Source organism: Marmota flaviventris, chromosome 12 (assembly GCF_047511675.1).
Source record: "Marmota flaviventris isolate mMarFla1 chromosome 12, mMarFla1.hap1, whole genome shotgun sequence".
Classification (NCBI taxonomy): Eukaryota; Metazoa; Chordata; class Mammalia; order Rodentia; family Sciuridae; genus Marmota; species Marmota flaviventris.
Genome location: NC_092509.1, coordinates 17,121,096 through 17,137,112, shown reverse-complemented (window position 1 = coordinate 17,137,112; position 16,017 = coordinate 17,121,096). Strand labels below are relative to the sequence as shown.

General features: G+C 35.6%; 1 protein-coding gene across 3 annotated transcripts in view; it reads left to right on the top strand.

The window, feature by feature from the left end:
- The window catches only part of Larp4b (La ribonucleoprotein 4B), a 92,552-nt gene that overhangs the window by 60,523 nt on the left and 16,012 nt on the right, over positions 1-16,017 (top strand). For 2 of the 3 annotated variants that reach the window (XM_027948015.2, XM_071619872.1), the window contains exons 8-13: positions 1,949-2,052; positions 6,696-6,806; positions 7,933-7,986; positions 8,075-8,284; positions 12,566-12,672; positions 13,160-13,411. In XM_027948015.2, coding sequence (XP_027803816.1) covers positions 1,949-2,052; positions 6,696-6,806; positions 7,933-7,986; positions 8,075-8,284; positions 12,566-12,672; positions 13,160-13,411 — 838 coding nt within the window. The remainder of the gene's footprint in view (positions 1-1,948; positions 2,053-6,695; positions 6,807-7,932; positions 7,987-8,074; positions 8,285-12,565; positions 12,673-13,159; positions 13,412-16,017) is intronic. The other variant, XM_071619873.1, reaches the window with a different exon arrangement.

Genomic DNA, 16,017 nt, shown 5'->3' with positions numbered 1-16,017 from the left:
ATTTAGGTCTTTTAAATTGTTCCCAGCAATGATTTACAGTTTTTAATATATACGTCATTAATCTTTTATCAAATTTATAATTACTTCACATTTTTTATGATATTTTTAGTTTCTAGTTTGAAAGTACATAGAACTACAATTCACTTGTATATTAATTTTGTACACTAAATTCAATTAAGTTTTTATGAAAATTGTATTAGATTTTCTATATAGGTAAACTTGTCTGTGAATGCCTCTTTATGTCCATTCTGGGTGCTGTTCGTTTCTGTTTCTTGCATTATTGCATTGGCTAGAAGATCTAGTACAGTATTGAATAGAAGTAGGGAGAAAAATATTCTTGCTTTGCTCCTGTTTATGGTGTGTGTGGGAGTCATTTCAGGCTTCTCGCTTTAAGTGTAATGCTATTTCTAGTTTCCTCACAAGTGGCATTTATCTGATTGAGGAAGTTTCCTCTGTTTCTAGATGGCTGAAATTTTTTTCTCCTAAATGAATGCTGGATTTTGTTAATTACTTTCCCTACATCTCTGTGATGGTTGTATTTTTTTTTAACTCATGAATGTGGTGATTTAGATTGCTTGATTTTTTTTTTTAATTGGTAAGCAAAAGTTACCTTACTGAGATAACCCCACTTTTATGATTCATTACATTTTTATATATTGCTGGATTCAATTTGCCAAAATTTGGTTAAGAGTTCTTGTGGTGTTCATGAGGAATACTGGCCTGAAATAGTTTTTTCGAACTGTCTGTTTAGTTTGGGTGTCAGAATTATTGGTGATTTGTGTCTTGATGGTGGTAGATATCTCAGTCTAGATTGTGACCATAATGTGTTGTAATTGGAATTGATAAAAAATAATTTCATAGAAATGACACCAAAACACAAACTTAACCAAAAGGGGTGCACATAAAAACTGGTGAAATCTGAATTAAGCCTGCTCCTGGGAGTATTGCACCAACATTGGCATCTGTTATGGTTTGGATATGAGGCGTCCCCCGGAAGCTCCTGTTGATGCAGGAATATTCAGAGGTGAAATATTCAGTTTGTAATAGAGCTGTAACCTAATCAGTTTGAACAGACTATAGGCAGGTGAGTTATAACTGGAGGAAGTGGGACACACATACACATTTCTCTTTGCTCATGAGCTGAGCATTTTTCCTTTGATGGGCCTTCCTCGCCCCCCACCCCCATTTGCTTCCTCACCTTTGGAAGCAAATAGAGCAGTGGAAGTGGAGTTGGCCTTCTGTGGACTGAACTCTCTGCAACCATGAGCCTCAAATAAACTTTTCCTCCAAGTTGCTCTTGTCAATATTTTGGTCACAGCATAGAAGGGAAGAAAAAAAAAAGCTTATACCATTTTTGCTGAGACACTATTAGAGTTATTGACAGATGTTATCATTAGGGAGAATTGAGTGAAGGTAGGTACGCGAGAGCTTTCTGTAAGACTTAGAATATTGCAAAATAAAAAATTACAATAAGACAATATTTTAGGGACTTATAGAAAGGAGGAAACCATTAATCCCGTGTTTTAATCTACTAATATTGTAGCTGCTGTTCTTTGTTTCATAGTGTTACATACATTAATCCACTTTTAGGACTTCAGATTTCCATGTTTCTTCATTTTGAAAAATTTAAATTCAAGGTTCGTTTAAAACTTTTTGATAGCTTGTATTAAACTAACAAAACTGGGCTGGGGTCGTGGCTATAGCACTTGCCTAGCACATGGAGGCACTGGTTCCATCCTCAGCACCACATAAAAATAAATAAATAAAGTAAAGGTATCGTGTCCAATTACAACTAAAAAATAAATATAAAAAATAAATAAACTAATTAAAACTTGTGGTTTTCCATTGTATCCAGGTTTCTTCAATGTGTTTAGTAATATGGTGTGATATTTTCCATTGAAGTGTCATGTTTTAATATTTATGGGTTTTTCCTCCCATTCCTTTACAGCTTTACCTTTAGTTCAAGTGGATGAGAAGGGAGAAAAAGTAAGGCCAAATCAAAATCGTTGCATAGTAATCCTGCGTGAAATCTCTGAATCTACCCCTGTGGAAGTAAGTGACTATTCCTCTCATGGGTACTTGGACATTTTCCTGAGGGTTTTTGGTGGTTTTGATTATTTTTATGACTGTGTTTTTAGGACGGCTTATATTTAAGAATAGAAACCTAACAGTTAACACTTTTCCTAGGATTTATATACTCTGATAGTTATGATGTGCATTCCTCGTAGAAGGAAACAATCCTCAATTCTTTTAATCTCAGAGCTCCTTTACACACTTTACACTAAAAATATAGGGTTTGTATATTTCAATATTTGTAAATTAAAATGAGTTTAAATATTTATCTAATAAGAAATAATGATAAACCCCAAATTAAGATACAGGGCACTTTTATGATAAATAATTATTTTAAATAAATATTTTATGAAGAGGGAGTTGTGAAGAGATCCCTGAGCACCATTGATGTTGCTGCTGAATCCAGGCTACTATGCCCACTATTTCATTTGCCAGTGAATTTCCACCATCAGTGCAGATGTCTTCAGAGTAAAAAGACAAAGTCATCTTTGTTCATGAAAATGGAATGTGAAGATCATCATTAGAGAAGCAGTGGCTTAGGGCAGTAATTTTAAGGAATAAATCATAATATTTGATAGTTTTAAAATATTGAAATTGACTGATATGCATTGCTATAAAATCTGTTACTTCTCCAAATGGTTAACTAAGCTGCACTGGTGCTGGGGATGGAGCTCAGTAATAGACTGCTTTCCTAGCATGCATGAGGCCCTGGGTTTGATTCCCTGGCACAGTAGAAAGTAAAATAAGTTGCACTTTGTAGTAAATACTGGGGGTTATGCCTGGAGATAGTGAAGATAAGTATTGATGGAAGATGCTAGGAATTTAGCTCATCAGATCAGTTCTTAACCACCTCAGAGAACAGCATCTACTTGCTCAGGGGGTGCTTAATCCAGTTAGCCTGGTTTTCATTTCTCTTAAGCCTTATGTGATATAAGCCTTTCATGCTACATGTCTTTTTAAACACTGTCTCCTCTGCTAAGGAAATAGCACACTTTCTAACTGTGCTTCCATGGTTCAGGTTTTAAGTCCTAGTTTATTTGAAAGTTTGTTAAGAACACATGTAAAAAATGTAACAAAGATAAGGATTCCAACAAGGTTGTAGGTGTGAGGGTAAGAAATCATATTACTCTTTAAAAAGGTTTTGTTCTAGAGGAGGTTTACTTTCTGTTTCACCAAGATACTTTAACTAATTGTATGTTGTAATACTTGGAGAAAAATAATTATATTTTTATTCAAGTTTTGAATATGAAGGACTAGGATATTATTATTATCATCATCATCATCTAGATATCTTTGTTATTTAAAACATGGATCCTGTTCTTCAAAGCTTGAAATGCTTATAAAAATTATAACTGAGTAGAATTTTCTACAGTTAGCTGTAGACATTGATCTTGGTATCATTTGTATTCAAAACTGTACTCACTTAAATAAGTCTGTTGTCAAAGTTTGAGCAAAATTAAGAGAGAAGGCTTGAAAGAAACCCTGTGGTAATTATAAAGTTGAGAAATAAAGAAGGAAAGTAAGTACTCCAAAACAATTTGAATAGGAAATAAGTTTCCAAGGACTGTATGATGCAGAGTCCATCTCTTGATGCTTAGAAGTATAGGGTGAGAGTTTCTAGAAAGTTCCTTAAATGTGACCAGATGCTTCTCAATGGTTAGAACATTTGAAATCTTGATCCAGTGTTTCATTTATATATATATATATATATATATATAGTGTGTGTGTGTGTATGACAATGGAATGCATTACAATTTATATTACAATATAGAGCACAATTTTTCATACTTGTATACAGAGTATATTCAGACCATTTCATGTCTTCATACATGTACTTTGGATAATGATGTCCATCACATTCCACCATCATTTCTAACCCCATGCTCCCTCCCTCCCCTTCCCACCCCTCTGTTTATCGAATTTTTATAAAATAGTTTAGAGAGAAACCTCACAGAGGCAGAAGAATTAACCACTCCAGTACAGTATTGACAGCCTAGTGGTACTAAAGGACTATTGGTTGAGTTTAGAAGTAGTAATACTAACTAATGTTAGTCAAGTATGACTTCCGCATTAATGTATTAGTTTTCTCTTTTAGCCAAAAATTATTTATCAGATGTTACATATCAAAATAGGTGTACAATTCCAGGAAACAATTTTTATAGTCATTTAATTAATTTCTTTACTTTGTGAAGAGTTTACTGGATAATAATTTTTTAATGAAATGACCTTATTTTCCCTTTTTGTTTTTCTTTGGAGTCTACTTTGTGTGGTATGAGTGTAGCCACTGTAGTTTTCATTTATTATTATTATGGTATGTCATCTCCATTCTTTTTATTTTAATCCATTTGTGTCTTTTACATTTAAAATGAGTTTCTGGTAAGCATTGCATAGTGGAGTCTTGCTTTTCTTACCCAATCTGAAAATTTTTGCCTTTTAATTATGAGTGTAGCTTATTTATATTTAAGTGATTAATGTTGTTGCTGGGTTTAAATTTGTCATTTCACTATTTCCTTTTTGCTTCTGCTGTTCTTTGTTTTCTTTCTTTCACCTTCCAACCCTTTTTTGGCTTACTAGATATACGTGTTGTTGTTAGTTGTAGTTGGACACAATACCTTTTTTATTTATTTATATGTGGTGCTGAGGATCAAAGCCAGTGCCTCCCATGTGCTAGGCAAGTGCTCTACTGCTGAGCCACAACCCCAGTCGGATATATGTGTTTTTTCAGTGCTTGCTTTGTGGTTTATCAGCATTAAGCTTCCTAGAGTGTACCCTTAAATTAATGTAATACCATTTCTCTTTAGAACAATATTCTTCTAGTTTTGCACCTTCAGCCCTGTGCTCTTGTCTTGTACTTTAATTCTGTGTGGCCATAAGCCCCACAATACATTGTTTGCTTTGAACAATTTAATTTTCTTTTAAGGAAATTAAAAATAATAAAAATGTGTTTTTTATTTATCTAATATTTGCCATTTCTAGTGCTTCTCATCCTTTGTCTGGGTCTAGACTTCCTGTCTAATATCACTTTCTTTTTGCCTGAATAGTCCTTTAAAATTTCTTGTGTTAACAGGTCTGCTAGTGATTTTCCCCCGCTAGCTTTAATATATTTGAGAAAAGATTTTATTTTAGGCCCATTTGCTGGGTATAGATTTCTAGATTGACCAGGGAAAGTTTTCTCCCTTTCTGTTGTCATTCTGTTCTCTTCGGGTATGCACTGTTTATGACAGTGAATCTGCCTTTTTTAAAAATCTTCATTCCTCTGTGTGTGATAAATCATCTTTCTCTGTGTGATTTGAAGATTTTATCACTGATTTTAAACAATTTGATAGCAGGGTACCTTGGAAAAGCTTTCAGGTTTCTTATTGAGGCATTATTTTTCATGTTCTCTCTTCTCCTTTTTTTTTCTTTAGAAAGTATCTAAGTAGCTGTTAATCCTCTTTATTGTACTTTTCATTTCAGACATTGTATTTTTCATCTCTAATTCGGGTCTTTTAAAAATTCCTCTATCTCCATTTAGCATTCTCAGCCCAGGTTTTGGAGCATATAAAATATATAATCAGTATTTTATTGCTTTTGTCTACTAATTCTGTCATGTGTCACTTCCAGATTTAATTTGATCTGTTTGATTTTAGGCCATATTTTTCTATTTCTTTACATACTTAGTAGCTTTTGAATGAATGCCAAGCGTCTGATGTTTACTTTACTAGGTACGAATATTTTTGTATTCTGATAAATGTTGTTGATTTTGGTTCTGAGATGCAGTTAAATTACTTGATGATGGCATGCTCCTGTTGTCCCAACTACTCGGGATCCTAGGCAGAATTGCTTGAGTGATCTGCCAACCTGGGCAAAACAGCAAAACCCCATCTCCATTACTTTGAACCAGTTTGATCCTTTAGGAATATTAGTAAGATGGAATCAGAGCAGTCTTTTCTCTGGGGTTCATCTTTCCCCACTGCTGAGGCAGTGCTTTTCTGAGTACTGATTTTGGGACAGTGAATTTGGGACAGTTTTCCACTCTGACTGGTGAGAAGGCAAATTATTCCCTGCCCATGAGCTGAGTCGGGGGTTATTATTCCTTCTGATCATCACAGGTGGTATTTTAAGCTCAAGCTGAGGACCTGGGGAGAGTCCTCCATGGAGCTCTGGAATTTAGGCATGAGCTCAACATTCTCAGGGCTCACCTTGTTCATGTCTCCTCTCTCAAGGACTCCTTTCCTAGAATGCCTGATGGCCAATGTTGGAAAACCCTATTTCACTTGCAATTGTTTGTATTGTGTCATATCTTGGCCAGCAGCAAAAATTGAGCTAATATTTTTTATATTTTAAATTATCTTTGTTCAAAATAATGTACTTATTAGCCTGGTGGTTAAAATGGTATCTTATCTTTCAGATTATTTAGCATAATGATATCTTGGAAGCAGGAAAACCATCAATAAGTTGTATAACTATATTCCTGTGTCATTGTGGTCCTAATTCTGGAAGCTGCACTGAACACATTATCCTTTTTTGAAAAGAGATTTACCAGGCATCATCATGTTGAACTGTGCTTAAGAGAATGCTTTTTTTAGTGAGGACAAAAAGTGGCATAACTGAGAATTAATATCTAACCTCTCTTCCTGTAGGAAGTAGAAGCACTATTTAAAGGAGATAACTTACCGAAATTTATAAACTGTGAATTTGCCTATAATGATAATTGGTTTATTACATTTGAAACAGAAGCTGATGCACAGCAGGTAAGTTCTCTCCTTGATCTCCCTGTGAAGTACATAGTTTACCAGTAATTTAATATCAGTACGTAGAGTAAATTTGGGCATTGAGGTTATTATATCATAGTGTTAAGTTTGGATATAAAGTGCAGACAAAATCGAGTTGTATAAACCTAAATTGGATGTTCTGTGAATAGTTTATATAGCAATATAGAAAGCATGTGACATTACAGTCTAACAATATTGTAAGATCAGCAGCTTAGGAAAATCAGTTGAAGGAGTGTTAGTACCTTGAAGGACACATGCCGAGTTAAGGGACTTATATTTCCTTGCTCTTAAAGGAGACTCTTGTTTGAGGGAAACAAATTAATGAGTGTTCAGTAAGAAATATTGCAACCTCTACTGGAAGTCCAAAAGAGAAAATTCAGAAAGCTAAAGATAGGTTTTAACTGGAGAGAAGGAGAGAAAGGGGAATGGGAGATTGGAAACGCTATGCTTACAGAACATAGCGCAGTGCTGCTGACCTGCTTGGAGAACATGCTGGATGAGCTTGAATGGGAATATGTGGATCCTTTGGACTTTATGTAAGGGGCTTAATATAGATCTAATTTGGAGAAGGGATAGCTACACATAAATAATGACTTTCTAATATTTTAGTTTTCATCTTTTTTAATGTTTTTTAGTTATAGGTGGACACGATGTCTGTATTTTACTTTATATGGTGCTGAGGATCAAACCCAGTGCCTCACATATGCTAGGCGAGCGCTCTACCTCTGAGCCACAATCCTAACCCTAGTTTTCATCTCTTCTCCCTCTGTTTAGAATTTCATTTCCTGAATTTCATGTTTCCGATTTCAAGTTGGGATTAATATTAGGAACTTTGTATTCAGTATTCCTCATTTCCTCCCAGGTCTTTGGTAGACTTTAATGGTATCTATTAATTCTTATAAAATTAGTATATATCTTGTTTATGAGAATTTTTGTGTAGCGGTTCCATAATTGCTGAGGTTATTTTAAAGGATTTGTGACCCAAAGAGGATAAAGAATTACTATTATTGCTCCTGTTTATTACCATAGAATCCCTTTTTTAAGCTATTGAATTAACTATTAGTTCATGTTATTTATAAGGCTAACTGGATGATTTTGCCCTTAGGCCTACAAATACCTGCGAGAAGAAGTAAAAACTTTTCAAGGAAAGCCAATTAAGGTAAGCAAGACCAGTTGATTACATTTTCTTTTGTTTTCTAATCATTGTTCTTAAGCATTGTAATAGAAACTTAAATATTTTCAAACAGGCACGGATAAAAGCAAAGGCAATAGCTATAAACACGTTTTTGCCAAAGAATGGATTTAGACCTCTGGACATGAACCTTTATACACAGCAGCGTTATACAACATCATTTTATTTACCTCCAGTATACAGTCCCCAGCAGCAATTTCCTCTGTACAGCCTGATTACCCCCCAGACATGGTCAACAACACATAGCTATCTTGATCCACCCTTGGTAAGTCTTTTTTTTTTTTTTTTTTTTAATTAAACAGACTTCTATATTGTATATAGACACTCCACTGGGTACTTTGAAAGTTTAAATGCCTTATCTAATACAGAAACCAGATATATATGCAATTTGCTGTAATAAAGCAGATCTTCAGGCTATGCTGTGAATTTTAAATTCAATTGAGTGATATAGACAGAGCTATCTGCACAAAAACTTTGAAACACTGTGACTGTGATTCTTGCCCAGTCTGCATTTCTTCTCCTGTAAAATGTAGAATACAGTGAAAACTCTGAGCATATAGAGAAAATATAACTGATGTCATCCCTCTGAGCATATAGGGAAATGGCAAGTGGGGAGCTGTTCAGGAGATAGGTATTTAAGTGAGTTTCTAGTAGTCTGAAACAAGTGAAATACATGCTTTCTTGCAGAGCTTTATTTTACTTCTCCCACCAGCCTCAGAGTTGGTTGGCATGGTTAATTTTTACAGATACTGGCTTGTGGTAAGGTCTGTGGTTAGAATTCATAAATTTGTAATGGATCTAGTCATTTTTCTGCCATTATGGTTTTGCTAGAGTTGGCTAGAAAGATCAGCTGTTCCTACTTGGAAATTAGCTTGAATTTAATTGCATGGGATGCAGGAGAATCAGCAATCTGTGATAAATGTCCTTGAAGTTGAGGTCTGGGTTAGAAAAAGAAGATAAGTTCCTGTATTGGAGGTTTGCATGGGGTAGGGATGCAGGTTTAGTTGGAATGAGAGAGGTAGAGCGGCAAAGTGCATAGAAGGTTATAGTCAGAAAGCAAAAGTTGAGTTAGTAACTTTGAAAAGAGTTTGTATCCAGGATATGGCTGTGGACCAGGTCAGGGAGAGACTGGGTAGTACTCAGGGTCAGATGGCTGGGAGCCACTTACTGGCAGAAAAACTGGGTACATGTGAAAGAGAGGGATCTTGAGAGAAGTGTTGTTTCAACTTTAATTGCTGATACAATTAAAGATAAATGCCTATGGGAAAAAACCTCAGTCTTGAAAAGTCAGATGTACCAAGGAGGTGATAATTGCAAAAAAAAGGTCACATATAAAATACCCAATTAAGAACTTCATGGGATATTATGTTGTCACCTAAATTGAGCCTCTCTGTTAGATATGAGTTTTGAAAAGGGGTCAAAGAGAAGGAAGCTTCAAGAACAAAAAGCATGCACAAAAGCATGCAAATGGTTATGGACCAGATTGTTTCTGAGCAAAAGCATAGACTGGGCTCAGGAACCTGGGAAGCAAGGCTGGTAAGTTATCATGCCAAACTATAGTGTTCTTACATAGTGTCCTGAGGCATGTGGACTTTGACCTTCTGGGAGGTCATCTCTGGTTCTAAGCAAGGGAAATTAAATCATACTCCATTTAGAAAATAGCTTTTACAACCATGTAAAGGATATACAAGGACAGTTGATTTATGAGAAGAGGGTCTCAAAGGGGTCGGCCTGTTAGCACCCCAAATTCTAGAACTTCTGCAATAAAAAATATTTATGCAAGTGGCTAAAATCCAAAGTTACTTCTTTTTTGAATGAATTCTAATGGAAAGAAGGTACACTAGTTTTTAAAATATGGCTGCATCTATAAAAACATATGGGAAGCTATATAGTTGTTCCCCCCCACCCCCAAAAAATATATCAAAAAAGAACCTTAGAGGCTAACTACATTGCTTAGACTGTCCCTATTGAATAAGTTCTCCCCAATGTGGCCAACACCATGCTTGTCAGACTCAGTTCTTCCTGTAGTCACTTGCTTCTCCCTTTCTTTAGTTATATTCATCTGTACCTGGACTGGACCCTCTTGGAAATCCTAGGTCATTTATGGTCTTGACTGGTTTTCCATTCAGGTTGCTTTTTTTAAGATGGTCATGTGGATTAGGCACAGTATGTGAGCTCAGTCCTTTTACCAGTACTCTTTTATTTGCTCTGAAACATTGTGTCACTGGAGCAAAAGAAAAGAGATGGTTGCCTGTTTATTCTCAGCAGGTTATGAAACGAAATTATTTTATTAAATTAAAACTATTAAATTATTTTGTTCATCTGTTTTATTTTTAGGCTCCTAAAATTATTCAAAATACCAGAGTTCCATGTGTAAAATTGCATATGTGAAATAATTAGTCTTTATCGGAATCCCTGTGATTTAAATCTCCAAAATCTACCTATTCTGGAATGATATGGGTTTTTTGTTTTGTTTTTGGGTGGTGGGTATGAGGGATTGAACTTAGGGGTACTTGACCACTGAGCCACATCCCCAGTCCTATTTTGTATTTTATTTAGAGATAGGGTCTCACTGAGTTGCTTAGTGCCTCACTTTTGCTGAGGCTGGCTGTTTTAGTCAGCTTTTTCAATGCTGTGACTAAAGCAACTATGAGGAGGAAAAGTTTCTATGAGGGCTCATAGTACTCCTGGGGCTAGAGATGAGGCTGAATATCATGGCAGGAGAGTAGCAGAGGGAAGCAACTCACATCAGGAAGCAGAGAGAGACTCCAGATACAAAATATATACCCAATAGCCCCGCCCCCAATTAACCACTTCCTCCAGTCACACCCCATCTGTCTCTAGTCACCACTCAGTTAATCCCATCAGGGATTAATTCACTGGTGGTTAAGACTCACAGTCCAATCATTTTTTTTCTCTGAAACTTCCTGCATTGTCTCACAGTGAGCTTTGTGGGGGATACCTCGTACCAAAGCATAAGACTGGCTTTGAACTCATAATCCTCCTGTTTCAGCCTCCTGAGCCACTGGGATTACAGCTGTGTGCCACCAGGCCCAGCTGGAATGATATGTTTTTAAATAGTCTGATTCTTATTGATTGAAGAATTTTTCAAGTAGTGATTCTACTGTATAAGTTTTAAGTATTTCTCTTGTTGCCTTTTTTTCTTAAATCGGTAAGTGATAAACTATCTGTAATACCCTTTTTCTCTTACAACTTCAGTTAGCTCTAGAGAAAATCATTTGTTCTTTTTCTTTTCTGTTTCCCTTTATCAAACATGGAAGAAGCTATACATATTACAGTCAATTCAGTGAAAATGTTTAAGAGTGGGAGCCAGGTGCAATGGCGTATACTTGTAATCCTAGCAATTTGGGAGGTTGAGACAAGAGGATTGTGAGTTCAAGGCCAGCCTCAGTAATTTAGTGAGGCTTCAAACAACTTACACCCTGTCTCAGATTTTTAAAATAAATAAATTAAAAGGGCTGAGGACATTTGCAGTTGGCTAATAAGCAACCCTTGCCACCTAAAAAGAAAAAAGAAAATAAAAAAATTAAGGGAGGGGACTGGCAAGCTCCAAACAGCTAATGCCTTCGAAGGAATGTCATTCATACAGACCATTTGAGGTCATGGGTCCAGAAGCCAGAAAGTTAGTGATCTCTCTTTATCCTTTTTTTTTTTTTTTTTTTTAAAGAACTATTTCAACAGTAAGTTTTGTGTATTCAAATCAGATATTTGAATAATTGGGTTATGTTAAAAAATCTGCTTAATATTTTTAACCTTTTAAGATTATATTTGATTTTATCTTTAAAGGGCTCTATGAATAGACCCTTTATAATTGTCTTCTGAGTTTTACGTCAATATGTTAATATGTCAGGTGTTACCTTAAAATTGCACTCTCTGCTTGCCTAGCACACGTGAGACCCTGGGTTCCATCCTCAGCATCACGTAAAAATGAAGTGAAGATATTGTGTTCTCCTACAACAAACAAACAAATAAATAGATAATAGATAATTGCACTCTAAGGGCTGTGATAATGAAGTAAGCAAAATTAGAGTAAGTATATGAATGCTCCTAAGATTGAGAAATTTGATTATAAGATTTTGGGGAGGAAAGAAATGTTGACTTCTTGCTAGGAATGGAGGTAGTATTATTATTAACCCTTAGGTCAAGCATTTGGATGTTTTCAGATAATATCTGTGTCTAAGACCCCAAGTGATCTTGAGTAAGGTTCTGTCCTCACCTAGTGTCAGTTTTACATGTGTGAATTGTGTTCCTCATTGAATTCTCATAAACATAAACTGAGATGATGCAGAAAAAGTTCTTAGCACCAGTCTAATTGTTGTGAGTGCTCAATAAATATTAGCTTTGGTAATAGTCTTGCAAGATGTTTTTCTTAGTCCACAATTATTTTTAAGTATAATATGGAACTTACTTACTATCTCTGACAACAGGAAGCAGTGACTTCTGTTGCCCCAAGATATGATGCTATAGACCAAATTGAAGTTTATTTCATGGCATGTTTACTTTTTTTGTTTGTTAATTAATTTAGGTAACTCCATTTCCAAATACTGGATTTATAAATGGGTTTACGTCTCCAACCTTCAAACCTGCAGCATCTCCTCTGACTTCACTTAGACAGTATCCTCCTAGAAGCAGGCAAGTTCCAAGCATGATTCAGACGCTTATGAGCTTCATGTTAACTGTTTTTTGTTTTGTTTTTCAGTAAGAAAGGTATATTTACCTTATATGTTAGGTATATTTGACCACTAGAAATGCTCATCAGAAAAAAAACTAATGAAAGTATTCAGCTACAGTCTACAAAGATTAAACACCAAAATTGGTTGCCTACATAAAGGACTAGATGGTCTTCAGAGAAGGCCTTTGAGATAACTTGTGCCATGTGTGTCTGCTTTTTAACTTTGTCCTGGACTTAGAGCAGAGCAGGGCCTTGGCACATGATTACATCATTGTGTGTGTGTGTGTGTGTGTGTGTGTGTGTGTGTATTGTGCATTAACTGTTCCAAATAACATTTTTTGTATTTGTTAAGTAGAGAACAGATTTTAGCTTAGCTGTTTGGCTTTAAATTCTTGTTAAATAATGCCTTGTTTTATAGCTCAGCATATATAAACATTCCATTTACAGGAATCCTAGTAAATCTCATCTGCGCCATGCAATTCCTAGTGCAGAGAGAGGACCTGGACTACTGGAAAGTCCATCAATATTTAACTTCACCGCAGATCGGTTAATTAATGGTGTTCGGAGCCCACAGACAAGGCAAACAGGGCAAACTAGAACGCGAATACAAAATCCTTCAGCTTATGCCAAGAGAGAGATTGGAACTGGGCGTGTGGAGCCAAGTAGTCTTGAATCCTCTCCTGGTTTAGGGAGAGGAAGGTAAGTTGTTATATATGATGCTGAATAGATACTGTGTGTCAGCCAGGCTTGGTGGCATACACTGGGACTGCCTGTCCAGCTACTTCAGAGGCTGATGGAGGAGGATCACAAGTTCAAGGTCAGCCTTGACAATGTAGCAAGACACTGTCTTAAAGTAAAAAAGTAAAAAAAAAAAAAAAAAAAAAAAATTTAAGAGGACTGGTGATGTAGAGCACACCTGGGTTTTGTCCTTTGTATTATATCTTAAAATATTAATATTTTAAAATTTCTTAAATTTAGATGTTTTATAATTATTTTCTATATCTCAGAAAATCAAATTGAAAACTATAAATATTAAAGGTTTGTATACTTGCTGTGGTAATTGTTAACTTTTAGAGCAGAGGATTTAAATGATTTATGTGTGTGTATATATGTAGTATGAAATTTTATTCCATGAGAACTGCAGATGGAATTGAACTCTTCTAGGTTGCAGCACTTGTAGGGAGTCTAGAGCTCTGCAGTTCTCAGACTCCATCTGTATGCCTGCAATCTCACTGTGGTTGTTGTCTCTGTCCCATGGGCTTCTTGCTTGTTTCCTTTCCACCTAGCAGTGGCTTAGAGTAGAGACATACCAGAGTTTGATATCTAAGCAAACCAGCATTTGAATTCCATTCCTATTAAATTTATCTATCAACAGAAGCTGTCATGGTGAAGTAATGTCTGTCTATCATACATTTTCATACTGGGACAAGTAGTCTCATGCCCTTGGTGCCTCAGTGTCTCTTCATTACCTGGGACTCTTACCATGCATCATGAATGAAACAGCTTCCTTCTCCCTGTTTGCATGATATAGCTTGATCTTTCTTCTTGCTTGTTGTCTTGCCTTCTGTCTTTTTTTTTGTATATCTGCCCACCCAAAGTCACTTGGTGCGTGCGGCTCTCTCTCTCTCTCTCTCTCTCTCTCTCTCTCTCTCTCTCTCTCTCTCTCTCTCGTTCTTTTTACATATGCATGACAGTAGGATGTATAAACTTACCTCTATGGAGAGGTGAGGTTAGAGAAGGTGAAGGTGGATCCTGGAGTTTCCCTCATATAGTATTAACTAGGTCAATTCATCTCTAATTTGATAGGGACAGTCATGATTCTTTTCTGATGAATGATGAGCAAGCAGTTCATCCTTCCTGAGCCTTTTTTTCTTTTTTAAAAATAATTTTTAGTTGTAGATGAACATAATACCTTTATTTTATTTATTTATTTATTTATTTATATGTGGTGCTGAGGATCGAACCCAGGGCCTCACAAGTGCAAGGCAAGTGCTCTACCACTGAGCTGCAACCCCAACCTTGAGCCTTTTTTTTTTAAACTTACCTTGAAAAGTTTTAAGAGAAGATATTTCTGTGGTCTCCCTATACAAAGTTTATAGTACAATGACTGACATACAGAAGCTCTAAAAGTGTTGGTTCGTATTTCTTCCTGGTACAGTAAAGGCACAGCTCCAAGATATTGCAGGTTTGGTTACATGCTACTGCAATAAAGCAAAAATTGTAATGAAGTGAGTCACAAACATTTTATTGGTTTTCTAGTACATATAAAAGTTATATTTACACCATGCTCTAGTAGTATAGTAAGAGTGCAGTAGCATCTGTTTTAAAAAAATAATGTATATGCCTTAATTTAAAAACATTGTTTTGGGGGCTGGGGTTGTGGGTCAGCAGTAGAGCATTTGCCTAGCAAATGCGAGGCCCTGGGTTCGATCCACCACATAAAAATAAATAAAATATGTGTCCAGCTACAACTGAAAAAAAAATTAAACAAACCCTGTTTTGCTTAAAAATGCTAATAATCATCTGAGCCTTAAAATTCTGATCGTTTTGCTGGTGGAGGATCTTGCCTCCATGTTGATGACTGCTAAGTGATTAGGGTTGCTAAAAGCTGCGGTGGCTCTTGCAGTTTTTATTTTTATTTTTAATATTTTTAGTTGTAGATGGACATAATGACTTTATTCTATTTTTTTTTTTTTTAATGTGGTACTGAGGACCAAACCCAGTGCCTCACACGTGCTAGGCAAGTACTCTACCACTGAGCCATAACCCTAGCCCATGTTGCAGTTTCTTAAACTAAGAAAACTAAATCTCTTGCCATGTTAATTGACCTTTATTTATATATATATATGGCACATATATATGTATAAATAAATAAAGTAAATAATATATAGTATATATAAGTAAATAGTGTGTATGTGTGTGTATAAAGTTGTAGATGAGCACAGTACCTTCATTTATTTTTATGTGATGCTGAGGGTTGAACCCAGTGCCTCACCTGTGCAAGGCAAGTCACCACTCCTGAGCTCCAGCCTCTTGATTGACTCTTTGTTGTGGTTGTAAAACAGCATAAACAGAATTTCTTTCAAAATTGAAGTCAATCCTCTGAAATCCTGCTATTGCTTTATTGCCTAGTTTATGTAATAATATAAATCTTTTCTTCTTAACAATATTCAGAAGACCTTTACTAGGATTAGATTCCATTTTAAGAAATTACCTTTTATGCTCATCCATAAGACCTACTAGTGTTCATTAAAGTTAGGTCATGAGATTATAGCAATTCAGGCTACATTTCTAATTTAGTTTTC